This window comes from Coturnix japonica, chromosome 16, assembly GCF_054131305.1.
Source record: "Coturnix japonica strain WE chromosome 16, WE-NBRP24, whole genome shotgun sequence".
Lineage (NCBI taxonomy): Eukaryota > Metazoa > Chordata > Aves > Galliformes > Phasianidae > Coturnix > Coturnix japonica.
In genome coordinates, this window is record NC_140678.1 from 4164605 (window position 1) to 4190579 (window position 25975).

The following is a 25975-nucleotide window of genomic DNA, read 5'->3' on the forward strand; positions in this document are numbered from 1 at the left end:
CCTTCCCCCTTCCATAGCAGAGTGGGTGAAATGCTAGCTCTGAAGTTTGAATCAGAATTGGAATTGTATTGGATTAGAATATGACAGTTTTGTGGTCTTGGATCTGAACTGTGTTTTCTTCTGGGGCTTCAGGTCCAGGTACTGTTTAATAATGGCTTTGGAGAAGGTTTCAGCGTCCAGTCTCCTGCTCAGGAAGAAAGAAGGAGGTTTCTGGAGGACTTGCTGACGAGTGGAGCTGCTGAACCTCCCCTTCCAAGAAGGCAGCAGGTGAGGCCGTGGTGCATCTCAGCCATTCCATAGTGCAAGGTAGCAGTGATTCAGGCTGTGCTTTGCTCTGATTCTCCAGCAGCACTTGTGCTTGTATGTGAGCAGCAGGCGGCCGCTAAGGTTGTGTGCTGGCTGCAGGCTGGGCAGGCACGGGAAGCACTGCCTGCAGCAGCACCAGCTGAGCCGAGGTACCAATGGGCTGGACTGGAAGCACTGAGGTTTTGGGGGCCTGATGCACAGAGGGAGGCCAATAAAGAGACCACGAGTCCATGAGTATTTAAGGCACAAAGGAAGGCTTAGAGGGGTGATGGAGAACACGTCTGGAGGCACAGATGCCTGCAAGCTGCTCTGGAAGCATAGAGGGAGGCCTGAAGGCCTAGAGGTTGCCCAGGAGGCTTAGAGGCCTTCAGGTAAAATAGCCTGGAGAGAGGCTAAGAGCCTGGCCAAGAGGCCTTGCAGCTTAGTAGTCCTGAGGCCAAACTGAGGCATGGAGGCCAAGAAAGAGGGAGTCTAGATGAGCAGAGGCCAAGAGGAACTGGAGGTCAAGTGCCCTCCAACCTCAGGGTCTGGACAGCTACAGCCCAAGAAGGCTGATGGCCTTGAAGTTGGACTGGAGATCTTGAGACGGTCTTTGCTCCCCCTCCAGCTGGTTGTGAAGAGCCCTTCCGTTGTGGAGAGGGCTGCGGGTTGAGTTCAGCATCTCCTGATGTGTCACAGAGATCCAGGGCTTTCAAGAAGCTGCTTCTTTAAAGTGCTTTGGATGGTGGATGTTCCTAGACAGAGCGCTTGTCTCCTCCAAGCTCTGAAGCCCAAGGTTTGTTCTGCAGGTCCCGCTGATGGCACAGGCATCAAACAGCCCAGAGCTCGTGGCTGGGGAGAGGCTGCGTATTGTGTTGTGAAGGGAGAACTGGAGGAGGGCTTTGAGCAGCGCTGTGCAGGAATGCAAGCAGCTGGTAAGAGAGAGGAGGTGTGTGTGCTGAGAGCAAGGGCTGTACGGCTCATCTCTGGGTGCTGACAGGGAATGCAGGCAGAGCTCTTTGCTCTCTGTTCTTTCCTGCAAGTCTGCGGCCCTTCAGAGCGTGCTGAGTTTGGGCAGCACGATGACAAGCCAAGGGTGGCAGCAGGAGATGCAGCACAGCCCTCTCCAGCAGCCAGGTGCATTTGTTCCTCTTGCTGCTTCTTAAGAAGGTGTGTTGAGCTTCCACAGTTGGTGCCATGGTAGCCTGTTTTGAAGGCTTTTAAGCTCTTCCTCTGATGCTCGCATCTTAAGACAGCGAAGGACTTCCCTGGCTGTGTAGGAATGGTTCCTGTACAAGGGCCTGGCTGTCTGTGTCTGTTCCAGATGCTGAAGGGGATGGTGATGTGAGTGCAATGATGGAGCTGGCTTTTGAATGGCAATTGCACCCGGCTGATGTGCAGCTCTTTCTGACACAGGCAGGAGACGGGTGGTGGGACTACAGCTCCTCTGGCAGTTTTGCAGCAAAGCTGTTAAGTAGAAGATAGGGATTTCTTTACTAGGAGAGTGGTGAGGTCTTGGAACAGGCTGCCCAGGGACATTGTGGATGCTCCATCCCTGGAGGTGTCCAAGGCCAGACTGGATGGGGCCCTGGGTAACCTGATCTAGTAAACATGGAAGTTTGGTGGCCCTGCCAGGCAGGGGGGTTGGAGCTTCATGATCTTTGATGCCCCTTCCAACCTGGGTCATTCTGTGGTTCTCTGACTCTGTGATTTGAAAGAAGAAGAACTCAGCTATGTTTCCTGTTCTTCCCCTGGCTATCCCCTGGCCTCGGCCCAGATTACCATTGCATTGCAGTAGGTGTTCCTTCCATCCCCGTGGCTGCCCCTTGCTTTCCAGAAGGTTACCCTTTCTTTCCCACGACAGCCCGCCCATAATTCCCTGAATGCCCCAATACCCGTCAGTATTTCCCATCCAAGAACCTGTAGCCACCCCGCAACCCCCACAGAGCCCCAGAACCCTTCCAGGACTTCCTCAGACCCAGTACGCCTTCCCCATTGCTAGCCTGACAGGACCCCCATCACCATTCAAGGACTCCCAGAGCCCTGCTGGGGCCCCTCTTCACCCCCGTATCCTTCCAGATCCCATCCAGCAGCACGGTGCTGGGACAGGAGGGGCTGCTGCAGGAGGGGAATGCAGTGCTGGAAAAGGTGTAGGGCACAGATGTGGCGTAGGGGGCCCGGGGGCATGTAGAGAGTGGTTTGGGGTGAGAATGGGGGATGTGGGTCAGTGTTGGAGTGCATGTATTGAGTTCTTCCTGAGAGGAAATTGGGGTTCCCTGTGGCCCAAAGGTGGAGCCCTGATCTATCACCACACATGACCCCATAACCCCATATAACTCCACGTGACCCCAAGGCTCCACATGACCCATAACCCCATAAGCCCAGATGAGGCTGTGGACAGTGCTGGGTCTGTTCCTGGGTCATTCAGGGGGTACTGTAGAGTGGCTCTGGGGTTGCTGTAGAACAGCACTCTCTATATGCCCTAGACCCTCATCTCGCCCACATCCTGGGGGCAAGATGGAAGTCTAAGGGGCTATGGGGGAGTCCCGTGTGCAGGACAGATTCATCACCTGCTGCCCCACAGCAGCCCCCAGAGCCATCCTAGTGCAGCCCTGGAACAGCCCCATCACTGCCCACGGCCCGTGGCCAGCAGCAGTTCCAGCACCAGCACTGTGTTGGGTAAAGGCAGCTCCTAGGTGTGGCTCTGCCCCACAGCTTCCCCAGAGTGCCCCTTAGCCTTCCCGTAGGCATCCTTTCACTGCCCCACCACCCCGTGTGGCTTCCCCCCATCCCAGCAGATCCCCCTCACATCACTTCTGTACCTTCACAAGTTTTCTTTTTCTGGCTTTCTCGTTCACCCTACACGCCAACGGAACATTGCACCAACATTCTGCAACCATTCATGTGGGCTCTTATCCAACCAGAGCCGCCATCCATTCTTTCTTCTCCTCGAGGTGTCCTTGGTTCTTGTGCTGTTTATCTTGCTCCGCAGCTGCTGCTCCGTGCAGTCCTTCTTGTGTTCCCACAGTAAGGACTGCCAGGAAAGAAACCATTTGCCAAACCTCTGCACCACAGACTGCCAAGGAACTCCATACGTTCCCAGTAATGGCAGGAGGGTGCTGACTATGGATACACGGCTACGGACTCCAGACAGCCTGATGAAATGAGTACGGGATGGCCATGGTGCCTGAGGGCGGTGGCTGCTCTGATGCTCGATATTCAAAAAGCCCATAAATCTACACTGGGCCAAAGGATCCCGGTTTTAATATCTCCTACATTGTTGACTGTATTGGAGGCAAAGCGGGACATTGGCTCTCACCCCAAAGAAATAATTGTTCCTAATATTGTCAACCCAGTATCTTTCCTTAGCAGACCTCATGGAGAATCAGTATTACGTGACTGCTTTGAAACAACTGAAGCTGCACGTTGCTGCCGGTCCGTCGGACCTGAAGGATGAACCCTTAGAAGATGCAGAAGTTCCTGGTTTCCTGACAGCTGCAGTTTTGTGAGACAAGGAGGCTGCAAGGCAGGATATGCAGTAACTGTTACTGAGCAGGTAATGGAAGCACTACCATTAGCTGTGGGGACTTCCCCTCAGAAGGCTGGAATAACTGCCTTGACAAGAGCCTTAATTATATCGACCGATGCTAATTATGTCTTTGGGGTGCCACACGCTCATAGTGCCATCTGAAAATGGCAAGGATTGCTCACACACAAGGAAAACAGTATGATGTAAATCTACCAATGGTTATTATACGCTGTAAAGGACATCAGAAAGGCAACACTGTACAGGAAATAGGGAATAAGATGATGGGTCAGGTGGCAGAACAGGCAGTTGAAGAAGGTTTCAGTTCCAGACGGTAAACTTAAAATCTCTGAACCTGAGTCAAAACCTGTAAAATATTCTAAAGAGGACAGGAGTGCAATTAATGATTTAAAAGGGAAGAGAGCAAGCTGAAAGGTGGGTGCATGCCCAGATGGTCGCATTCTTCTGCCCCTTAGTATTTTATGGACACTGGTTATAAGGGAAGGTAAGGGGATACACTGGGCAAATGGACTCTACAAAGTACGATCCCAGTGCCAGGAACAGGGCACAAGTGGGCCTAATGGGAAAGGGTACCTTCCAGGGCAACAGTGGCAAATTGAGTTCTCAGAGCTACCAAGAAAAGGGGGGTATCGCTGTATGTTGGTACCTTTTTTAGTGGCCGGAGGCTTCCCTTGTAGAACTGTTCAGGCACGTGCAGTCATTAAAGTATTTTGACGGGAGATGATTCCAAGATGCTGAGGAACTACTTGGTCTGTCAAGGAAAGTGCTCCATGGAAAGTTAAACATAAAGAAATGACGAGTCGGTCACTAATTTGCTTTGCAGTGTAATTAGTAGCTTTCCAAAAACATAATACTTCCTTGATTGCTGGGTCTGTACACGATTACCAAAGGCAGGGACGGAAGCACCGTGATCTGGGATCCTGTGACTAAATTCATCTGCTCAGTACAGATATAAAAGCGGTCAAAGGGAGTCCATTTACTGAGGGGCAGGTGCCATATTAAACAGTGGCCGCTATGAAGGGAAATAATAAGACTCTGATTAATGGGCATGAGTATCAAAACGGAAGTAATAGAATGAGCAAGTGTTGTTCGGGTAAAGGCTTTGGGTGGCTGTGGGGAGATGGGAGAGCTCAAACTCCCACCTGGCATAGTGAGGACTATGTGGAGCCAGTATAAAAATGCAAGGTGGGCTAAGAAGGGTGAATAAGCCATTGGTAAGGTGTAATATGGGATGCCATAGCTTTGTGAGAGCTCTTATCGTGGTCTTAAAAGTAGCACCGCTGTGAAGGGCTATAGTGAGCGTCTCTGCAGCTTGAGAAATGCCTGAGAATGCAGGTGCCCTGTGGGCAGTCCAAGAGGAGGTATCCCCTTTATCCAAAGTTGTATTGCAACGTGAAGTAGGCAGGCATAACACTGATTGGGGAATGGCTTTCTCTGGACTATGGGATAAATTACTAGTTGCCAATTTTAGGATGGTTCAAACAGCTTTTCTTAGTTTGCATCACCTTGCTACTCTTGTGTTCGACTTGTGTGGGAAGGTGGTGCTCTTTGTGTCTGTGCCAGGATGCCATAAGGGAATACGAGGTATGGGAGAGGCGTGAGCTAAGAGAAAAGGTGGAGAGCGGGGCTTATTTCAGAACACATCAAGAAAGAATCAAATGATCCAGCAGGTGGAAGTCCTGGTAGGTGAAAGAAAAGGGGGGAACTGAAGGGTGATAGAAGGGCCCCACAGTGAGGGAGAGAAAGAAAGTGTCACAGAAACTGGGACAGGGGAGTGGAAAGATGGTTTCTGTCAAAGTTGTTAGAAGAATGGGGAGTGCAGACAGTGAGTGTGGAAAAACAAGGGGGATGAAGGCCATAAAGATAAGGGTGGAACAGCCCGAGAACAGTGGGGTGATTAGATGTCCACAGGGCAGCTGGAACCAGTTTGGAGGGTGCCCCTCCTGCAGGGTTGAAAGTTTACAGCAAGGAAGATGACAAGGCTTAGTGAGGAAGATGATGAGCCTTCATCCCAGCCCGTAATGCTTCCGCCTTTCCTTTCTCTTCCACTCGCAGGGGGTCTGGATTCCCACCTTTGGCTCCTTTGACACCATCTCCAAGGACATCGGTACTGAGGACAGGACAGTGACTCTGTGCTGGCCCGTGTTTCACCTGGCCAGCAACCTCATAGCTATGCACCACCTCAAGGCCCGCAGGGAGTCGCTGCCAGGTAGGAGGGGGGATTAAATCTCTGCTGGCTTCGTGGACAGGGCAAACAGGGCCACCGCCTCCCTTCTCAGAAGCAGACCTCCCCTTCTGGGGAGCCTGTCCAAACGTGGGGCCGTTCTGGATGATGTCCCTTAGAAGCAGTTCTAGGTGGAACAGCAACCGTATCATCAACCCTGTATCTGGTATTTTCTCAGCCCCCAGGAAGGTGGAGCACCTGAAGTACAGCCAGGTAGCTACAGCTGCTTTTGAGAACAGGCAGACAGCGCAGTCGTGCATCCAAAGCACGGTGTTGCTGCTCTCCGGCCGCCTGCAAAATGGGGAGAACGTGGCCATGGTCCTGAAGGACGTCGGAGTGCTCCTCATTGACGGGCTGACGTTCCAAATGAAGTTCTATTCACAGCATTGCCAACAGGTGAGGCTGGAGGCTGTGGGCTGAGATGTGCGTGGGGGTGACCAAACGAGAGCCCATTCCCTAACGCTAAAGTGTCGCTGCTTGTTTGTGGGCATCTGAGAGTGCTGGGATGGGGACGGCAGGATCCCCCCAGTTCACAGGGCTGGCCCCTCTCCACATCTCAGCCACTCAGGTGGACCTCTCCTGCTCTGTCCTTTCAGTGTTCTGCCACCCATCCGGGCAGTGCCTGAAGCCCCAGAGCAGCCAATGAGCTGCCAGCTGCAGGGCCTGGAGGGAACAGAGAGCCGAGAAGAGCTGGGCCGAACAAGATGCATCAAGTTCCTCGATGAAGAAGGAGGAGCAGAGGAAGCCCAGCGTGAGGGTGCGCTGCCCGAGCTGCAGGAAGCCAAGGCCTCATGCAGCCAAGAGCCAGCATCGTCCTCTGGGTCCACGTCTAGCCTATCCACGGAGATCCCAGGCAAACCATCCATGCTGGCGCTTTGGGCATTCGAGTCAGTGAAACTTCTCAGGCAGAGGGCTAAGAAGATCAGCGAAGCGCAGGAGCAACCAAAGGAAATGGCAGCAGCAACATCTTGTGGTGAGACCTGCCTGCCCGAGCAGTCCTCCCACAGCAGATCTAGATTGCTGCCACCCATAACGGAAAAAACAGGGTCTCCCACTGAAAAGGTGGCAGCGGAAACATCTCACGTAGATCCCAGCCTGCCCAAGGAGCCCTCTGTTGACAGATCTGGGTTGCTGCCACCCATTAAGGAAGGAGCGGGGTCTCCCGCTGAAGAGATGGCAGGAGCGGCTTCTCATGGCGAGACCAGCCATGAGTCCCCCGCCATCACATCCGCATTTCTGCCACCCATAAGGAAAGAAACAGGGTCTCCCAGGAGTCGGTCTCCCAGGAGTCAGTCTCCAAATACCAAAGCCCCACTCCGCAGGAAGGGCACACCCTACCCACGCTGATGTGGGTGTGTTGTGCCCAGGACAGTCAGAGCTCCACTAGAGGCTGCAAAACAGCTGCTGAGTCCCACTTGTGCCATTGAGACCCATTTGTGTCATTCCTGCATGCCACCTCCTTGAAGAAAATCAAAGGAACAAGGAGACTGAGTGTGGACTCTTCCAAGACCCCTTGCCTCTTTAGGAGCAAAACCCTATAGCTGGAAGTGTTCGAGGCAAGGGGTAAAGAATGGCATGGCTTAGTAATATTGCTATTCTATAGCAACATTATTGCTATACCTATATTATTATAAATCTCTCTATATATCTATATCTATTATATCTATCTATCTATCTATCTATCTATATCAATTATATATCTTTATAATATTGTATTCTCTTGTTATTCTACATCACATCATACTTAATATAAACATCTAAATACAAATAAACAATCAAAACACAATATGCACATGTGTCTGTATACATATATATAGCCCGAGTTACCGACTGCACTGCCATTTGTGCCGTGTCACAGCCCCCCAGCTCCCACAAAGCGGGGAAGCAGGGGCAGCCGGGCCTGCTGTGCAGATACATAGGCAGGCATACAGATACCTCACATGGCATCGTGGCTCCTCTGCCTTGTTTGGTTCCTGGCAGGTTTGTTTTCAGACAGGCACTCAGCCAAGCCTCTACACCCAGAGCAGCCTTTACATCTGGCAGCCGGTCACAAGTGGTGTCCCCAGGGCTCGGCACTGGGGACGCTCCTAATGAACGCCTTGATCAGGGATCTCGGCCAGGGCATTGAGTGCGCCCTCAGTAAGTTCACAGACAGCACCGAGCTGGGAGGGAGTGCTGATCTGCTGGAGAGGAGAAAGGTGCTGCAGATGCAGCTGGAGAGACTGCATTGGTTCCGTGGTTGGGCTGCAGTTGGACTGCAGGACCTCGAAGCTCTTCCCCAACCTGAGCAATTTTAGGATTCCATGATTCCAAACGCATCACTGATCCAAATGCATTCCATGATCACAGAATCACAGAATCACCCGGGTTGGAAGGGACCTCAATGATCATGTAGTTCCAACCCCCCTGCCTAGCAGGGCCACCAAACATACACATTTACTAGATCAGGTTGCCCAGGGCCCTGTCCAACCTGGTCTTGAACACCTCCAAGGACGGGGCATCCACAACCTCACTGGGCAGCCTGTTCCAGGACCTAACCACCCTTCTAGTAAAGAACTTCCCCCTAACATCCAACCTAAATCTTCCCTCCTTCAACTTAAAACCATTTCCCCTAGTCCTGCTATTATCAGCCCTTTCGAAGAGTTTACTCCCCTCCTGGGAGTAAGTTCCCTTCAGGTACTGAAAGGCTGCAATGAGGTCACCCCGCAACCTTCTCTTCTCCAGGCTGAACAAACCCAACTCCCTCAGCCTGTCCTCATAGGGGAGGTGCTCCAGCCCCCTGATCATCTTTGTGGCCCTCCTCTGGACCCTTTCCAAAATCTCCATATCTTTTTTGTACTGAGGGCTCCACACCTGGACACAGTACTCCAGATGGGGCCTCACAAGAGCAGAGTAGAGAGGGACGATCACCTCCCTATTCCTGCTGACCACCCCTCTCCTGATGGAGCCCAGGATCCCATTTGCTTTTCGGGCTGCCAGAGCGCACTGCTGGCTCATGTTAAGTTTCTCATCTATCAGGACCCCTAGGTCTTTTTCGGGGAGATTGTGATCCTGAAGTACTCAGCCAATGAGGAACTGGGGGAGAAAGTGATCAGCTTGGAGTAACTGGGCCTAAAAGTTGCAACGCTGCTTTCTGCATGCTCTCCTGCTTGAAGGGGACCTGCCGTTGCCGTTGCAATTGCCAATCAATTGCCATCCTGATAAGTGATCTAGATATTTCTTCACTGGGCACCAGAGGGCAGCACTGGTCATCAGAGCCCCATTATCTGACTCAGTTCTTTCTGGGGTGCCATGTAGCCACAAGAATTTTTTCTTGAGACCTAATATGGTGTTTAGAGGACAGTACTGCATGATGGGATACTGCATATGTTTCAAGCCGCCCAGCGGTTGCCTCCACCGTGGTAAGCACATAATGATCTGGACAGGCTGGATGGCTGGGCTGAACCCATTGGGATGAGGTTCAACAAGACCAAGAGCCGGATCCTGCGCTTTGACCACATCATCCCCAGGCAAATCTTCAGGTGTGGGGCAGATTGGCTGAGGCTCCGCGCGCGGGAGCAGCCGTCATCTTGTGGCTCGGGGCCGCCTGGCTGTTACTTCATTCGGCTGAAGCCGCTGCCGCAGCCAGGGCCGCCCTTCACGGCAGCGCCGCTGCAGCCGCTGCGCGCCGGAGCTGTCCGGGCAGCACCGAGACGGAACCGCGGCACGACGGGAGCGGTGCTGAGGACGGCGGCGCCGGAGGTGTGCGGGAGGTCGGGTCCGGGCCAGGGCGAGGAACCGTGCGCGGCCCGAAGCGGCCCGCCCTGCCCTGCCCTGCCCTCCCCTCCGGCGTGGGATGCGGGGATTTGGAGCGGTTGAAGGACTCGGGGCCTTAACGGCCGCAGCGCTGCTGCCCGCATCCGGGCGGTGCCCCCCCCCCGAGGCGTCCAGCGCTGCTCCCGGTGCCCCCCGGGGCTGAGGTGGGCTGTGGGTGTAGGGGGCAGTGAGGGAGGAGTGGGGGCACTGGGGGAGTTTAGGAGGCTGTGGGAGGACTATGGGGTAATATGGGGCTGTAGGGAGAGTGTAGGGTAATGTGGGGCTGTGGGGGGCAGTGGGATGGATATATAGGTGAATAGTGGGGGATATGGGGTTGTAGTGGGCTGTGTGGGGATACCAAGGGATATGAGGAAATGGGTAGGTGTGAGGGGAATGTGTGGTCTGCCGGTGGCTGTAGGGGGATATGGGGATGTAGGTAGCTGTTGTGGGAATATAGAAAGGTGTGAGGGGGCTGTCAGGAGAGATCTGGGGCTATAGGGAGCACTGAGGATGCTGAAGAGGGATATAGGGCTGTGCGGGGCTTATAGAGGAGGATCTGGGGCTGTAGGGTGCTAGGGGGGCTTCAGGGGTAGATGTAGGTGTATATGGGACTATGGGGAGCTTCCTAGTGGCCACAGGGGGGCTATGGGGTTCTAGAAAGTTGTGTGGAACTAATGAAGTGGTATAGGAGGCTATGGGACAGCGGGGGCTCTGGGGAGGATATAGGGGACTGTGGAGGGGGTCCAGGGCTGATTCTGTGCTTTGGGGGGCTACAGGGGATCATGGGGCTGTAGGGAGCTGGGGGGCTGGGGTGCTCTGTAGGGCTGTGGGGGAGCTCTAAGGTTCTAAGTGGGGCCTGTAGGGTGCTCTGGGTAGGCTATAGGAGGATTATGGGGGATACGTGTCTCTAGGGGGCTGTGGGTGGGCAGTAAGAAGATTCTAGTGGGATACAGGGCTATAGGGGATGTATGGGGCTATAGGGTGGGTTGTAGGGGCATGTGGGGTCAAGAAGGCTCTCCCTCGCTTCCCCATTCCCTTTGCCCCTCCCTTCCCCCTTCCATAGCAGAGTGGGTGAAATGCTAGCTCTGAAGTTTGAATCAGAATTGGAATTGTATTGGACTAGAATATGACAGTTTTGTGGTCTTGGATCTGAACTGTGTTTTCTTCTGGGGCTTCAGGTCCAGGTACTGTTTAATAATGGCTTTGGAGAAGGTTTCAGCGTCCAGTCTCCTGCTCAGGAAGAAAGAAGGAGGTTTCTGGAGGACTTGCTGACGAGTGGAGCTGCTGCTGAACCTCCCCTTCCAAGAAGGCAGCAGGTGAGGCCGTGGTGCATCTCAGCCATTCCATAGTGCAAGGTAGCAGTGATTCAGGCTGTGCTTTGCTCTGATTCTCCAGCAGCACTTGTGCTTGTATGTGAGCAGCAGGCGGCCGCTAAGGTTGTGTGCTGGCTGCAGGCTGGGCAGGCACGGGAAGCACTGCCTGCAGCAGCACCAGCTGAGCCGAGGTACCAATGGGCTGGACTGGAAGCACTGAGGTTTTGGGGGCCTGATGCACAGAGGGAGGCCAATAAAGAGACCACGAGTCCATGAGTATTTAAGGCACAAAGGAAGGCTTAGAGGGGTGATGGAGAACACGTCTGGAGGCACAGATGCCTGCAAGCTGCTCTGGAAGCATAGAGGGAGGCCTGAAGGCCTAGAGGTTGCCCAGGAGGCTTAGAGGCCTTCAGGTAAAATAGCCTGGAGAGAGGCTAAGAGCCTGGCCAAGAGGCCTTGCAGCTTAGTAGTCCTGAGGCCAAACTGAGGCATGGAGGCCAAGAAAGAGGGAGTCTAGATGAGCAGAGGCCAAGAGGAACTGGAGGTCAAGTGCCCTCCAACCTCAGGGTCTGGACAGCTACAGCCCAAGAAGGCTGATGGCCTTGAAGTTGGACTGGAGATCTTGAGACGGTCTTTGCTCCCCCTCCAGCTGGTTGTGAAGAGCCCTTCCGTTGTGGAGAGGGCTGCGGGTTGAGTTCAGCATCTCCTGATGTGTCACAGAGATCCAGGGCTTTCAAGAAGCTGCTTCTTTAAAGTGCTTTGGATGGTGGATGTTCCTAGACAGAGCGCTTGTCTCCTCCAAGCTCTGAAGCCCAAGGTTTGTTCTGCAGGTCCCGCTGATGGCACAGGCATCAAACAGCCCAGAGCTCGTGGCTGGGGAGAGGCTGCGTATTGTGTTGTGAAGGGAGAACTGGAGGAGGGCTTTGAGCAGCGCTGTGCAGGAATGCAAGCAGCTGGTAAGAGAGAGGAGGTGTGTGTGCTGAGAGCAAGGGCTGTACGGCTCATCTCTGGGTGCTGACAGGGAATGCAGGCAGAGCTCTTTGCTCTCTGTTCTTTCCTGCAAGTCTGCGGCCCTTCAGAGCGTGCTGAGTTTGGGCAGCACGATGACAAGCCAAGGGTGGCAGCAGGAGATGCAGCACAGCCCTCTCCAGCAGCCAGGTGCATTTGTTCCTCTTGCTGCTTCTTAAGAAGGTGTGTTGAGCTTCCACAGTTGGTGCCATGGTAGCCTGTTTTGAAGGCTTTTAAGCTCTTCCTCTGATGCTCGCATCTTAAGACAGCGAAGGACTTCCCTGGCTGTGTAGGAATGGTTCCTGTACAAGGGCCTGGCTGTCTGTGTCTGTTCCAGATGCTGAAGGGGATGGTGATGTGAGTGCAATGATGGAGCTGGCTTTTGAATGGCAATTGCACCCGGCTGATGTGCAGCTCTTTCTGACACAGGCAGGAGACGGGTGGTGGGACTACAGCTCCTCTGGCAGTTTTGCAGCAAAGCTGTTAAGTAGAAGATAGGGATTTCTTTACTAGGAGAGTGGTGAGGTCTTGGAACAGGCTGCCCAGGGACATTGTGGATGCCCCATCCCTGGAGGTGTCCAAGGCCAGACTGGATGGGGCCCTGGGTAACCTGATCTAGTAAACATGGAAGTTTGGTGGCCCTGCCAGGCAGGGGGGTTGGAGCTTCATGATCTTTGATGCCCCTTCCAACCTGGGTCATTCTGTGGTTCTCTGACTCTGTGATTTGAAAGAAGAAGAACTCAGCTATGTTTCCTGTTCTTCCCCTGGCTATCCCCTGGCCTCGGCCCAGATTACCATTGCATTGCAGTAGGTGTTCCTTCCATCCCCGTGGCTGCCCCTTGCTTTCCAGAAGGTTGCCCTTTCTTTCCCACGACAGCCCGCCCATAATTCCCTGAATGCCCCAATACCCGTCAGTATTTCCCATCCAAGAACCTGTAGCCACCCCGCAACCCCCACAGAGCCCCAGAACCCTTCCAGGACTTCCTCAGACCCAGTACGCCTTCCCCATTGCTAGCCTGACAGGACCCCCATCACCATTCAAGGACTCCCAGAGCCCTGCTGGGGCCCCTCTTCACCCCCGTATCCTTCCAGATCCCATCCAGCAGCACGGTGCTGGGACAGGAGGGGCTGCTGCAGGAGGGGAATGCAGTGCTGGAAAAGGTGTAGGGCACAGATGTGGCGTAGGGGGCCCGGGGGCATGTAGAGAGTGGTTTGGGGTGAGAATGGGGGATGTGGGTCAGTGTTGGAGTGCATGTATTGAGTTCTTCCTGAGAGGAAATTGGGGTTCCCTGTGGCCCAAAGGTGGAGCCCTGATCTATCACCACACATGACCCCATAACCCCATATAACTCCACGTGACCCCAAGGCTCCACATGACCCATAACCCCATAAGCCCAGATGAGGCTGTGGACAGTGCTGGGTCTGTTCCTGGGTCATTCAGGGGGTACTGTAGAGTGGCTCTGGGGTTGCTGTAGAACAGCACTCTCTATATGCCCTAGACCCTCATCTCGCCCACATCCTGGGGGCAAGATGGAAGTCTAAGGGGCTATGGGGGAGTCCCGTGTGCAGGACAGATTCATCACCTGCTGCCCCACAGCAGCCCCCAGAGCCATCCTAGTGCAGCCCTGGAACAGCCCCATCACTGCCCACGGCCCGTGGCCAGCAGCAGTTCCAGCACCAGCACTGTGTTGGGTAAAGGCAGCTCCTAGGTGTGGCTCTGCCCCACAGCTTCCCCAGAGTGCCCCTTAGCCTTCCCGTAGGCATCCTTTCACTGCCCCACCACCCCGTGTGGCTTCCCCCCATCCCAGCAGATCCCCCTCACATCACTTCTGTACCTTCACAAGTTTTCTTTTTCTGGCTTTCTCGTTCACCCTACACGCCAACGGAACATTGCACCAACATTCTGCAACCATTCATGTGGGCTCTTATCCAACCAGAGCCGCCATCCATTCTTTCTTCTCCTCGAGGTGTTCTTGGTTCTTGTGCTGTTTATCTTGCTCCGCAGCTGCTGCTCCGTGCAGTCCTTCTTGTGTTCCCACAGTAAGGACTGCCAGGAAAGAAACCATTTGCCAAACCTCTGCGTCACAGACTGCCAAGGAACTCCATACGTTCCCAGTAATGGCAGGAGGGTGCTGACTATGGATACACGGCTACGGACTCCAGACAGCCTGATGAAATGAGTACGTGATGGCCATGGTGCCTGAGGGCGGTGGCTGCTCTGATGCTCGATATTCAAAAAGCCCATAAATCTACACTGGGCCAAAGGATCCCGGTTTTAATATCTCCTACATTGTTGACTGTATTGGAGGCAAAGCGGGACATTGGCTCTCACCCCAAAGAAATAATTGTTCCTAATATTGTCAACCCAGTATCTTTCCTTAGCAGACCTCATGGAGAATCAGTATTACGTGACTGCTTTGAAACAACTGAAGCTGCACGTTGCTGCCGGTCCGTCGGACCTGAAGGATGAACCCTTAGAAGATGCAGAAGTTCCTGGTTTCCCGACAGCTGCAGTTTTGTGAGACAAGGAGGCTGCAAGGCAGGATATGCAGTAACTGTTACTGAGCAGGTAATGGAAGCACTACCATCAGCTGTGGGGACTTCCCCTCAGAAGGCTGGAATAACTGCCTTGACAAGAGCCTTAATTATATCGACCGATGCTAATTATGTCTTTGGGGTGCCACACGCTCATAGTGCCATCTGAAAATGGCAAGGATTGCTCACACACAAGGAAAACAGTATGATGTAAATCTACCAATGGTTATTATACGCTGTAAAGGACATCAGAAAGGCAACACTGTACAGGAAATAGGGAATAAGATGATGGGTCAGGTGGCAGAACAGGCAGTTGAAGAAGGTTTCAGTTCCAGACGGTAAACTTAAAATCTCTGAACCTGAGTCAAAACCTGTAAAATATTCTAAAGAGGACAGGAGTGCAATTAATGATTTAAAAGGGAAGAGAGCAAGCTGAAAGGTGGGTGCATGCCCAGATGGTCGCATTCTTCTGCCCCTTAGTATTTTATGGACACTGGTTATAAGGGAAGGTAAGGGGATACACTGGGCAAATGGACTCTACAAAGTACGATCCCAGTGCCAGGAACAGGGCACAAGTGGGCCTAATGGGAAAGGGTACCTTCCAGGGCAACAGTGGCAAATTGAGTTCTCAGAGCTACCAAGAAAAGGGGGGTATCGCTGTATGTTGGTACCTTTTTTAGTGGCCGGAGGCTTCCCTTGTAGAACTGTTCAGGCACGTGCAGTCATTAAAGTATTTTGACAGGAGATGATTCCAAGATGCTGAGGAACTACTTGGTCTGTCAAGGAAAGTGCTCCATGGAAAGTTAAACATAAAGAAATGACGAGTCGGTCACTAATTTGCTTTGCAGTGTAATTAGTAGCTTTCCAAAAACATAATACTTCCTTGATTGCTGGGTCTGTACACGATTACCAAAGGCAGGGACGGAAGCACCGTGATCTGGGACCCTGTGACTAAATTCATCTGCTCAGTACAGATATAAAAGCGGTCAAAGGGAGTCCATTTACTGAGGGGCAGGTGCCATATTAAACAGTGGCCGCTATGAAGGGAAGTAATAAGACTCTGATTAATGGGCATGAGTATCAAAACGGAAGTAATAGAATGAGCAAGTGTTGTTCGGGTAAAGGCTTTGGGTGGCTGTGGGGAGATGGGAGAGCTCAAACTCCCACCTGGCATAGTGAGGACTATGTGGAGCCAGTATAAAAATGCAAGGTGGGCTAAGAAGGGTGAATAAGCCATTGGTAAGGTGTAATATGGGATGCCATAGCTTTGTGAGAGCTCTTATCGTGGTCTTAAAAGTAGCACCGCTGTGAAGGGCTATAGTGAGCGTCTCTGCAGCTTGAGAAATGCCTGAGAATGCAGGTGCCCTGTGGGCAGTCCAAGAGGAGGTATCCCCTTTATCCAAAGTTGTATTGCAACGTGAAGTAGGCAGGCATAACACTGATTGGGGAATGGCTTTCTCTGGACTATGGGATAAATTACTAGTTGCCAATTTTAGGATGGTTCAAACAGCTTTTCTTAGTTTGCATCACCTTGCTACTCTTGTGTTCGACTTGTGTGGGAAGGTGGTGCTCTTTGTGTCTGTGCCAGGATGCCATAAGGGAATACGAGGTATGGGAGAGGCGTGAGCTAAGAGAAAAGGTGGAGAGCGGGGCTTATTTCAGAACACATCAAGAAAGAATCAAATGATCCAGCAGGTGGAAGTCCTGGTAGGTGAAAGAAAAGGGGGGAACTGAAGGGTGATAGAAGGGCCCCACAGTGAGGGAGAGAAAGAAAGTGTCACAGAAACTGGGACAGGGGAGTGGAAAGATGGTTTCTGTCAAAGTTGTTAGAAGAATGGGGAGTGCAGACAGTGAGTGTGGAAAAACAAGGGGGATGAAGGCCATAAAGATAAGGGTGGAACAGCCCGAGAACAGTGGAGTGATTAGATGTCCACAGGGCAGCTGGAACCATTTTGGAGGGTGCCCCTCCTGCAGGGTTGAAAGTTTACAGCAAGGAAGATGACAAGGCTTAGTGAGGAAGATGATGAGCCTTCATCCCAGCCCGTAATGCTTCCGCCTTTCCTTTCTCTTCCACTCGCAGGGGGTCTGGATTCCCACCTTTGGCTCCTTTGACACCATCTCCAAGGACATCGGTACTGAGGACAGGACAGTGACTCTGTGCTGGCCCGTGTTTCACCTGGCCAGCAACCTCATAGCTATGCACCACCTCAAGGCCCGCAGGGGGTCCCTGCCAGGTAGGAGGGGGGATTAAATCTCTGCTGGCTTCGTGGACAGGGCAAACAGGGCCACCGCCTCCCTTCTCAGAAGCAGACCTCCCCTTCTGGGGAGCCTGTCCAAACGCGGGGCCGTTCTGGATGATGTCCCTTAGAAGCAGTTCTAGGTGGAACAGCAACCGTATCATCAACCCTGTATCTGGTATTTTCTCAGCCCCCAGGAAGGTGGAGCACCTGAAGTACAGCCAGGTAGCTACAGCTGCTTTTGTGAGCTGGCAGACAGCGCAGTCGTGCATCCAAAGCACGGTGTTGCTGCTCTCCGGCCGCCTGCAAAATGGGGAGAACGTGGCCATGGTCCTGAAGGACGTCGGAGTGCTCCTCATTGACGGGCTGACGTTCCAAATGAAGTTCTATTCACAGCATTGCCAACAGGTGAGGCTGGAGGCTGTGGGCTGAGATGTGCGTGGGGGTGACCGAACGAGAGCCCATTCCCTAACGCTAAAGTGTCGCTGCTTGTTTGTGGGCATCTGAGAGTGCTGGGATGGGGACGGCAGGATCCCCCCAGTTCACAGGGCTGGCCCCTCTCCACATCTCAGCCACTCAGGTGGACCTCTCCTGCTCTGTCCTTTCAGTGTTCTGCCACCCATCCGGGCAGTGCCTGAAGCCCCAGAGCAGCCAATGAGCTGCCAGCTGCAGGGCCTGGAGGGAACAGAGAGCCGAGAAGAGCTGGGCCGAACAAGATGCATCAAGTTCCTCGATGAAGAAGGAGGACCAGAGGAAGCCCAGCGTGAGGGTGCGCTGCCCGAGCTGCAGGAAGCCAAGGCCTCATGCAGCCAAGAGCCAGCATCGTCCTCTGGGTCCACGTCCAGCCTATCCACGGAGATCCCAGGCAAACCATCCATGCTGGCGCTTTGGGCATTCGAGTCAGTGAAACTTCTCAGGCAGAGGGCTAAGAAGATCAGCGAAGCGCAGGAGCAACCAAAGGAAATGGCAGCAGCAACATCTTGTGGTGAGACCTGCCTGCCCGAGCAGTCCTCCCACAGCAGATCTAGATTGCTGCCACCCATAACGGAAAAAACAGGGTCTCCCACTGAAAAGGCGGCAGCAGAAACATCTCACGTAGATCCCAGCCTGCCCAAGGAGCCCTCTGTTGTCAGATCTGGGTTGCTGCCACCCATTAAGGAAGGAGCGGGGTCTCCCGCTGAAGAGATGGCAGGAGCGGCTTCTCATGGCGAGACCAGCCATGAGTCCCCCGCCATCACATCCGCATTTCTGCCACCCATAAGGAAAGAAACAGGGTCTCCCAGGAGTCAGACTCCAAATACCACAGCCCCACTCCGCAGGAAGGGCACACATTCCCACGCTGATGTGGGTGTGTTGTGCCCAGGACAGTCAGAGCTCCACTAGAGGCTGCAAAACAGCTGCTGAGTCCCACTTATTCCATTGAGACCCATTTGTGTCATTCCTGCATGCCACCTCCTTGAAGAAAATCAAAGGAACAAGGAGACTGAGTGTGGACTCTTCCAAGACCTCTTGCCTCTTTAGGAGCAAAACCCTATAGCTGGAAGTGTTCGAGGCAAGGGGTAAAGAATGGCATGGCTTAGTAATATTGCTATTCTATAGCAACATTATTGCTATACCTATATTATTATAAATCTATATATCTGTATCTATTATATCTATCTATATCTATATCTATTATATATCTATATTAACTATATAATGTTGTATTCTCTTTCTATTCTACAGCACTACATCATAGCTAATATAAACATCTAAATACAAATAAACAATAATCAAAACACAATATGCACGTGTGTCTGTATACATATATATAGCCAGAGTTACTGACTGCACTGCCCTAGAATCAAATTCCCTTACGGTACACATCGAACATCCCGCCTAAGCCCAAGCCCAACCCCAAGCCTACGCCTACGCTATTCCTAACTTCTCCCTTGTTCTGCTTTCCAAGCCCCTGGATTGGCACACTGCTTTTTGGCCTGGCAGGGCACCTGGCAGGCTGGATTTTGGCCTTGGAGGTCTTCCTTTGCAATGTGCTATGGGGAAGGGAAGGGAAGGGGATCCAGTATGTTTAGTGCAGAGTCGGGGAGATTGTGAACCTGAAGTACTCAGCCAATGAGGAACTGGGGGAGAAAGTGATCAGCTTGGAGTAACTGGGCCTAAAAGTTGCAACGCTGCTTTCTGCATGCTCTCCTGCTTGAAGGGGACCTGCCGTTGCAATTGCCAATCAATTGCCATCCTGATAAGTGATCTAGATATTTCTTCACTGGGCACCAGAGGGCAGCACTGGTCATCAGAGCCCCATTATCTGACTCAGTTCTTTCTGGGGTGCCACGTAGCCACAAGAATTTTTTCTTGAGACCTAATATGGTGTTTAGAGGACAGTACTGCATGATGGGATACTGCATATGTTTCAAGCCGCCCAGCGGTTGCCTCCACCGTGGTAAGCACATAATGATCGGGACAGGCTGGATGGCTGGGCTGAACCCATTGGGATGAGGTTCAACAAGACCAAGAGCCGGATCCTGCGCTTTGACCACATCATCCCCAGGCAAATCTTCAGGTGTGGGGCAGAGTGGCTGGAAGGCTGCGTAGAGGACCTGGACCTGGGGGCAGTGATCGATGCTTGGCTGAACTTGAGCCATTGGTGTGCCCAGCAGGCCAAGAAGGCCAACAGCATCCTGGCTTGTATCAGAAACAGCATTGGCAGCAGGAGCGGGGCAGTGATTGTCCCCTTATACTCATCTCTGATGAGGCCGCACCTCCCATGCTGTGTCCACTTTTGGGCCCCTCACTGCAAGGAAGACATCACAACCTTGGAGCGTGTCCAGAGGAAATGACTGTGGTCATCTGAAGGCTTTGTTGGTTGTCAGAGGGCTCCACTGGTTGTCAGAGATGTTCATTGACCATCAGAAGGCTTCAGTGATCGAGAAGGGGTGTCACTGGTCATCAGAGGGCTTCGTTGGTCATCGGGAGATTGGAGGTGTCTGTGGGAGGGGATATGCGGACTTTGGGTAATGGGGTTGGGGCTCTGACACAAGAGGCATAAAGCAGACCCAAAGGAGGGCCAAGTGTCTGCAATAAGAGAGCGGCTAAAAGGAGGGTGACGTGGTCACACTGTGTCCATGCAGAAGTGGATCAAAGTGTAACAGGTTTGGGAGGAACTGTATGGAGGCGCTGAGAGAGAGCAGAGGGAGGTTATTGGGGCTGCTTGGCAGCATGAGGAGCTCCATCCTTTAGGACTTTGGAGCAGGTGATGCGACAGGGTGGGGAAGGCCACAGGGGTGCAGGACATGGTGTGCATGGCATGGAGCTGGGGAAGGCTCCCGGCACTTTGAGGTGGCCACAGCCAGGCAAGGACAGATCCCAGCTGTCCCTGCTGAGCATGAGAACAAGGACACAGACACGCAGCGTGTAGCTTTGCTGAGGGATTTATTGATCATCATGGGATGTCACTGATTATCAGGGTCTTCACTGGGCACCAGAGGATGTCAGAGGGCAGCACTGGCAAGGAGGAGCCTTGTCCCTGCAGGGTTTGTCCCCAGGGACTCAGGGCAGGAGAAGGACTGGCAGCAGCCAAGAGACCCAGGGCAGGACGTTGAGTCCCCTGGGGACAGAAGCCACAGCCCCTGTCCCACCTTAATGATGAATCTGGGCCATCCATAGGGCCTGCCCCCTCCAGATCCGTTCCTCTGCACAGCTTCATGGAGTGCAAGGGAAGGGCTGGAGGTGACAGTGCCCAGGTCCCCTGGAACAGGCCACAGACAGTCATCAATTAATGCCATCATGACTATGCCATCAATTAATTCCCAGCCCCTGATGCCCGGTCCTCAGGGCTGCGGAGACACCCAGCGTCCCCCAAGTGCCCTGTGGTGCAGGGGCCCATTGTGAGCACTAGAACAACGTGGCCAAGTCACGGTCCTGTAGCCTGCTCAGCCCCAACTGCCCCCCATTGCCTCCTTCCCCTGCCCATTGCCCACCAATATCAGGAGGGAGCCCAACAGCAGCCCCCGCGGTGTCCCCAAGGCCCATGGAACTGAGAGAACAGCCACACATCCCAGCCCCGTCCTCGCCCCAGGGTCACCCCTCAACTCACAGCTCCAGGAGAGGGAGAAAGCAGAGATGGGTCAGCACTGTCAGGCGGGGCAGGCAGCAGTGCCAGCATCATAATGGGCAGCTGGCCATGATGTCACCACGTTGCCGTGGTGACGTTTGTGACACGGCCACCCTGGAGGGGGGTGAAGGCAGAGCACGGAGGAGGGTCCTGCATCCTGAAGGAGCATCTGGTACAGAGCAGACGCATCTGAAGGATGAGCTCCAGCATGGCCGGTGCCGAGAAGGAGCAACCCGGGATGAGTGAGAACGGCCCCAGGGCGGGCCTTGCCTCTGGACAAACATGCGCTAATACCAAAGGTACACGGGCCCGCAGCCACCACGGGAGCGGTGCTGCAGCCAGTCTTGGGATGGAGATGGCACTTTACATCTGCCACCTCCCTCCTGCCCAGCAGTGGGAGGGGTGCCGGGAAGCGGCAGGTGCAGAGTGTGACCTGCTTTTCCTTTGATCTGCAGAGCGAGTTGCCGTCTGGGATGCGGTGGCCGCCTTGGTACACGAGAGTCTCCTGGTGCACAAGGTGCGTTTGTTGGCTGCCGGGTTCCTCCTCGCCCTGTCCGGCTCAGCCTGGACTTCCTCTGAGTCTTCCCCTGCACACACAGCAGGAAGCTTACCCCGTGTTTCCCTGCTGAGCTGCATTTGGGAGGGAGGGCGAGGGGAAGGAGAGGGCTGTGCAGCCCCAAAGCCGTCCCCGCTGCCCTGGCTTGTGCCTCTGAACAGCAGGAGGGGGCTCCTGAGATCTGTCCCCGCAAAGGACCACCTCCAGCTCTTCCTCCAGCCAGCCCGTAACGCGTCCTCCCTCTCTTCCTCCTCCACTCGCAGGGGGTCTGGATTCCCACCTTCGGCACCTTTGACATCATCTCCAGGGAGATCAGGATGGAGGACGGGACTGTGACCCTGTGCTGGCCCGTGTTTCACCTGGCCAGCAACCTCATAGCTATGCACCACCTCAAGGCCCGCAGGGGGTCCCTGCCAGGTAGGAGGGGGGATTAAACCCTTGCTGGCTTCGTGGACAGGGCAAACAGGGCCACCGCCTCCCTTCTCAGAAGCAGACCTCCCCTTCTGGGGAGCCTGTCCAAACGCGGGGCCAATCTGGATGATGTCCCTTAGAAGCAGTTCTAGGTGGAACAGCAACCGTATCATCAACCCTGTATCTGGTATTTTCTCAGTCGAAAGGAAGGTGGAGCCCCTGCACTGCAGCCAGGTGGCTGCAGCCGCCTCTGTGAGCTGGCAGACAGTGAAGTCGTGCATCCAAAGCACGGTGTCGCTGCTCTCCAGTTGCCTGCAGAATGGGGAGAACGTGGCCATGGTCCTGAAGGATGTCGGAGTGCTCCTTATTGACGGGCTGACTTTCCAAATGAAGTTCTATTATGACTTCCTGGAGAAGCTGTTGGGGAAAGAGAACTTCAGGGGAGCCGTTCGCAAGGTGAGCCGTAGGTTTCTCCATAGCCTGGGCAGTACCATCAGCCTCACTCAGCCCGCACACGGCTCACCAGGACCTGGGCAGCTGCTCGAGCTGTGCAGGTGCGGCGGTGCTGTCAGCTCTCCCTGCCTCGGGCTCCTCGTGTCCCCAGTGCCTCAGCCATGACCAGGACATCCCACAACCTCCCTGTTCCTCCCTTGCAGGCCCCCTCGCTGATGGACATGGGGGTGTCCCGTGTGAAACCAGTGGCTTCCCTGGTGTTCTCAAAATGCCTTGTCGTCTTACCCAAGTGAGTATTTTTCTGCTGCTTGATGCAGCTGCTCAGCTCTCATTCTGTAGCGCTTGTGCCTCGTGTCCGTCAGTGTCCTGCCCAGGAGGATGTGCCAGAGAATCACAGAACGATTGGAGCAGGAAGGAACCCGAAAAGGGCACCCGGTCCCACTGCCCTGCGGACAACAGGGACACCTGCCTCCAAATGAGGTTGCTCTGAGGCTGGTCCAGCCAGGCCTTGAATGCCTATCCAGGCACCCAGCACCTCTCTGGGCAAGACATCCCAGTGCCTCGCCACCCTCCAGCTAAAACCTTCTTCCTCCCATCCCAGCCAGTCTTCCCTCTTTCTGCCTGAAACTGTTTCCCCTCCTCCTATCCCAAGTGACCGTGCTAGCGGCTTTAGAAAGCCTTCATGCGGCATGAAAACGTGCCTGTGAGCAGACAAGCAGAGAGAGCAGCAAGGATTGCTGTTGCACTGCGTCACACCGCTCACTGCCTTCTCCTCGCTTACAGGTTCCAAATGGAGTTGGTCCCCAAACTGCCGCCCCTGATACAGCGCAAGTCCTCCGGGAGCTTGTCTGGGTCACAGAAGTCAACAAAAGAAGAGACTTTGCCACCTCTTACTGGGGCCAAGAAAGGTGAAGTGGCTTCCAGCTCCTTTCCACAGCACGGGCAATCAACTGGTGGTGGGCAGACCCTTGCTGACCTTCATCCCAGGGCTCTCACTTGCATCAAACCTTCCTGCTGGCTCAGCACGGCCTTTTCCCCTTAGGTTGTGGTTGGCCTGTCCAAAAGGAAGGTGCTGGGTGTGACGTACCCCCATCCCTGGCTATGGCAGGAGGATGTGGGGATCTCAGGCCCTGCCCTCCCGCAGTGGAAGGACAGGGACCTCAAAAGTCACCCTGCCACCTTCTTGTCACCAGCCAGCTCCTCTTTCCCAAAGCCAGCGTCCCTCCTGCAGCCCAAAACAGAGCTGAACTGCAGAGAGGGGGAGTAGAGACAGAGATGGTTTCAGGGCGGGTTCTGGGAACAGGCCTGAGTGCTGCATGTGAGCGAGCCAAAGGCTTGACGGTGAATCTCCTCTTCCTTCCCAACTGCAGTGAGATTTGACAACACTCCAACATATATTAGACGCCTGAGCACTGCAACTGTTGATGGAGAGCAGTTGCGAAGGATAAAGAACAGACTGCGGAGGGAGAGCATTGCCAACAGGTGAGGCTGGAGGCTGTGGGCTGGGATGTGCGTGGGGGTGACCCAACGAGAGCCCATTCCCTAACGCCAAAGGGTCGCTGCTTGTTTGTGGGCGCCCGAGAGTGCTGGGATGGGGACGCCAGGATCCCCCCAGTTCACAGGGCTGGCCCCTCTCCACATCTCAGCCACTCAGGCGGACCTCTCCCGCTCTGTCCTTTCAGTGTTCTGCCACCCATCCGGGCAGTGCCTGAAGCCCCAGAGCAGCCAATGAGCTGCCAGCTGCAGGGCCTGGAGGGAACAGAGAGCCGAGAAGGGCTGGGCCGAACAAGACGCATCAAGTTCCTCGATGAAGAAGGAGGAGCAGAGGAAGCCCAGCGTGAGGGTGCGCTGCCCAAGCTGCAGGAAGCCAAGGCCTCGTGCAGCCAAGAGCCAGCATCGTCCTCTGGGTCCGCGTCCAGCCTATCCTCAGAGACCCCAGGCAAACCATCCACGCTGGCGCTTCGGGCATGCGACTCGGTGAAACTTCTCAGGAAAAGGGCTAAGAAGATCAGCAAAGCGCAGGAGCAACCAAAGGAAATGGCAGCAGCAACATCTTGTGGTGAGACCTGCCTGCCCGAGCAGTCCTCCCACAGCAGATCTAGATTGCTGCCACCCATAACGGAAAAAACAGGGTCTCCCACTGAAAAGGTGGCAGCGGAAACATCTCACGTAGATCCCAGCCTGCCCAAGGAGCCCTCTGTTGTCAGATCTGGGTTGCTGCCACCCATTAAGGAAGGAGCGGGGTCTCCCGCTGAAGAGATGGCAGGAGCGGCTTCTCATGGCGAGACCAGCCATGAGTCCCCCGCCATCACATCCGCATTTCTGCCACCCATAAGGAAAGAAACAGGGTCTCCCAGGAGTCAGTCTCCAAATACCAAAGCCCCACTCCGCAGGAAGGGCACACCCTACCCACGCTGATGTGGGTGTGTTGTGCCCAGGACAGTCAGAGCTCCACTAGAGGCTGCAAAACAGCTGCTGAGTCCCACTTGTGCCATTGAGACCCATTTGTGTCATTCCTGCATGCCACCTCCTTGAAGAAAATCAAAGGAACAAGGAGACTGAGTGTGGACTCTTCCAAGACCCCTTGCCTCTTTAGGAGCAAAACCCTATAGCTGGAAGTGTTCGAGGCAAGGGGTAAAGAATGGCATGGCTTAGTAATATTGCTATTCTATAGCAACATTGTTGCTATACCTATATTATTATAAATCTCTCTCTATATCTATATCTATTATATCTATCTATCTATATCAATTATATATCTTTATAATATTGTATTCTCCTGTTATTCTACATCACATCATACTTAATATAAACATCTAAATACAAATAAACAATCAAAACACAATATGCACATGTGTCTGTATACATATATATAGCCCGAGTTACCGACTGCACTGCCATTTGTGCCGTGTCACAGCCCCCCAGCTCCCACAAAGCGGGGAAGCAGGGGCAGCCGGGCCTGCTGTGCAGATACATAGGCAGGCATACAGATACCTCACATGGCATCGTGGCTCCTCTGCCTTGTTTGGTTCCTGGCAGGTTTGTTTTCAGACAGGCACTCAGCCAAGCCTCTACACCCAGAGCAGCCTTTACATCTGGCAGCCGGTCACAAGTGGTGTCCCCAGGGCTCGGCACTGGGGACGCTCCTAATGAACGCCTTGATCAGGGATCTCGGCCAGGGCATTGAGTGCGCCCTCAGTAAGTTCACAGACAGCACCGAGCTGGGAGGGAGTGCTGATCTGCTGGAGAGGAGAAAGGTGCTGCAGATGCAGCTGGAGAGACTGCATTGGTTCCGTGGTTGGGCTGCAGTTGGACTGCAGGACCTCGAAGCTCTTCCCCAACCTGAGCAATTTTAGGATTCCATGATTCCAAACGCATCACTGATCCAAATGCATTCCATGATCACAGAATCACAGAATCACCCGGGTTGGAAGGGACCTCAAGGATCATGTAGTTCCAACCCCCCTGCCTAGCAGGGCCACCAAACATACACATTTACT

General features: G+C 53.9%; 3 protein-coding genes across 5 annotated transcripts; all 3 read left to right on the forward strand.

Moving 5' to 3' along the window:
* The first annotated feature begins 3861 nt into the window (after nucleotides 1-3861).
* On the forward strand, nucleotides 3862-7842 carry LOC146758176 (coiled-coil domain-containing protein 81-like). The gene is made up of 4 exons (XM_085517372.1): nucleotides 3862-5514; nucleotides 5888-6041; nucleotides 6235-6452; nucleotides 6653-7842. The coding sequence occupies exons 1-4, from the start codon at nucleotides 5491-5493 to the stop codon at nucleotides 6680-6682; spliced, it is 426 nt and encodes a 141-aa protein (XP_085373498.1). The 5' UTR covers nucleotides 3862-5490; the 3' UTR covers nucleotides 6683-7842.
* A 2186-nt stretch (nucleotides 7843-10028) lies between these two features.
* LOC146758177 (uncharacterized) lies at nucleotides 10029-17648 on the forward strand. 3 transcript variants are annotated; one of them, XM_085517371.1, is made up of 5 exons: nucleotides 10053-11167; nucleotides 14558-16414; nucleotides 16788-16941; nucleotides 17135-17352; nucleotides 17553-17648. In XM_085517371.1, exons 2-5 carry the CDS (start codon nucleotides 16391-16393, stop codon nucleotides 17580-17582), a joined length of 426 nt encoding a protein of 141 aa, XP_085373497.1. In that variant the 5' UTR covers nucleotides 10053-11167; nucleotides 14558-16390; the 3' UTR covers nucleotides 17583-17648. The 3 variants fall into 3 exon arrangements, 1 of the variants encoding a protein (XP_085373497.1); XR_014934933.1 differs by lacking the exons at nucleotides 17135-17352; nucleotides 17553-17648 and having other exon boundaries at nucleotides 10029-14741; nucleotides 16296-16894; XR_014934934.1 differs by lacking the exons at nucleotides 17135-17352; nucleotides 17553-17648 and having other exon boundaries at nucleotides 10029-14741; nucleotides 16788-16873.
* A 3558-nt stretch (nucleotides 17649-21206) lies between these two features.
* LOC146758178 (uncharacterized) lies at nucleotides 21207-25181 on the forward strand. Its single transcript, XM_085517373.1, has 8 exons — nucleotides 21207-21354; nucleotides 21511-21572; nucleotides 21875-22028; nucleotides 22222-22478; nucleotides 22679-22764; nucleotides 23259-23383; nucleotides 23846-23957; nucleotides 24158-25181. The coding sequence occupies exons 1-8, from the start codon at nucleotides 21252-21254 to the stop codon at nucleotides 24891-24893; spliced, it is 1635 nt and encodes a 544-aa protein (XP_085373499.1). The 5' UTR covers nucleotides 21207-21251; the 3' UTR covers nucleotides 24894-25181.
* The last annotated feature ends 794 nt before the right edge of the window (nucleotides 25182-25975 follow it).

Excerpts from the sequence above, each read along its gene's own strand:
- LOC146758177 (XM_085517371.1), top strand. The coding sequence starts at position 16,391 with ATGATCCAGCAGGTGGAAGTCCTG. Across the intron at positions 16,415-16,787 it reads TCCAGCAGGTGGAAGTCCTG|GGGGTCTGGATTCCCACCTT; the intron begins GTAGGTGAAAGA and ends TTCCACTCGCAG. Across the intron at positions 16,942-17,134 it reads CCGCAGGGGGTCCCTGCCAG|CCCCCAGGAAGGTGGAGCAC; the intron begins GTAGGAGGGGGG and ends GTATTTTCTCAG.
- LOC146758176 (XM_085517372.1), top strand. The coding sequence starts at position 5,491 with ATGATCCAGCAGGTGGAAGTCCTG. Across the intron at positions 5,515-5,887 it reads TCCAGCAGGTGGAAGTCCTG|GGGGTCTGGATTCCCACCTT; the intron begins GTAGGTGAAAGA and ends TTCCACTCGCAG. Across the intron at positions 6,453-6,652 it reads ATTCACAGCATTGCCAACAG|TGTTCTGCCACCCATCCGGG; the intron begins GTGAGGCTGGAG and ends CTGTCCTTTCAG.
- LOC146758178 (XM_085517373.1), top strand. The coding sequence starts at position 21,252 with ATGAGCTCCAGCATGGCCGGTGCCGAGAAGGAGCAACCCGGGATGAGT. Across the intron at positions 21,573-21,874 it reads AGAGTCTCCTGGTGCACAAG|GGGGTCTGGATTCCCACCTT; the intron begins GTGCGTTTGTTG and ends CTCCACTCGCAG. Across the intron at positions 22,029-22,221 it reads CCGCAGGGGGTCCCTGCCAG|TCGAAAGGAAGGTGGAGCCC; the intron begins GTAGGAGGGGGG and ends GTATTTTCTCAG.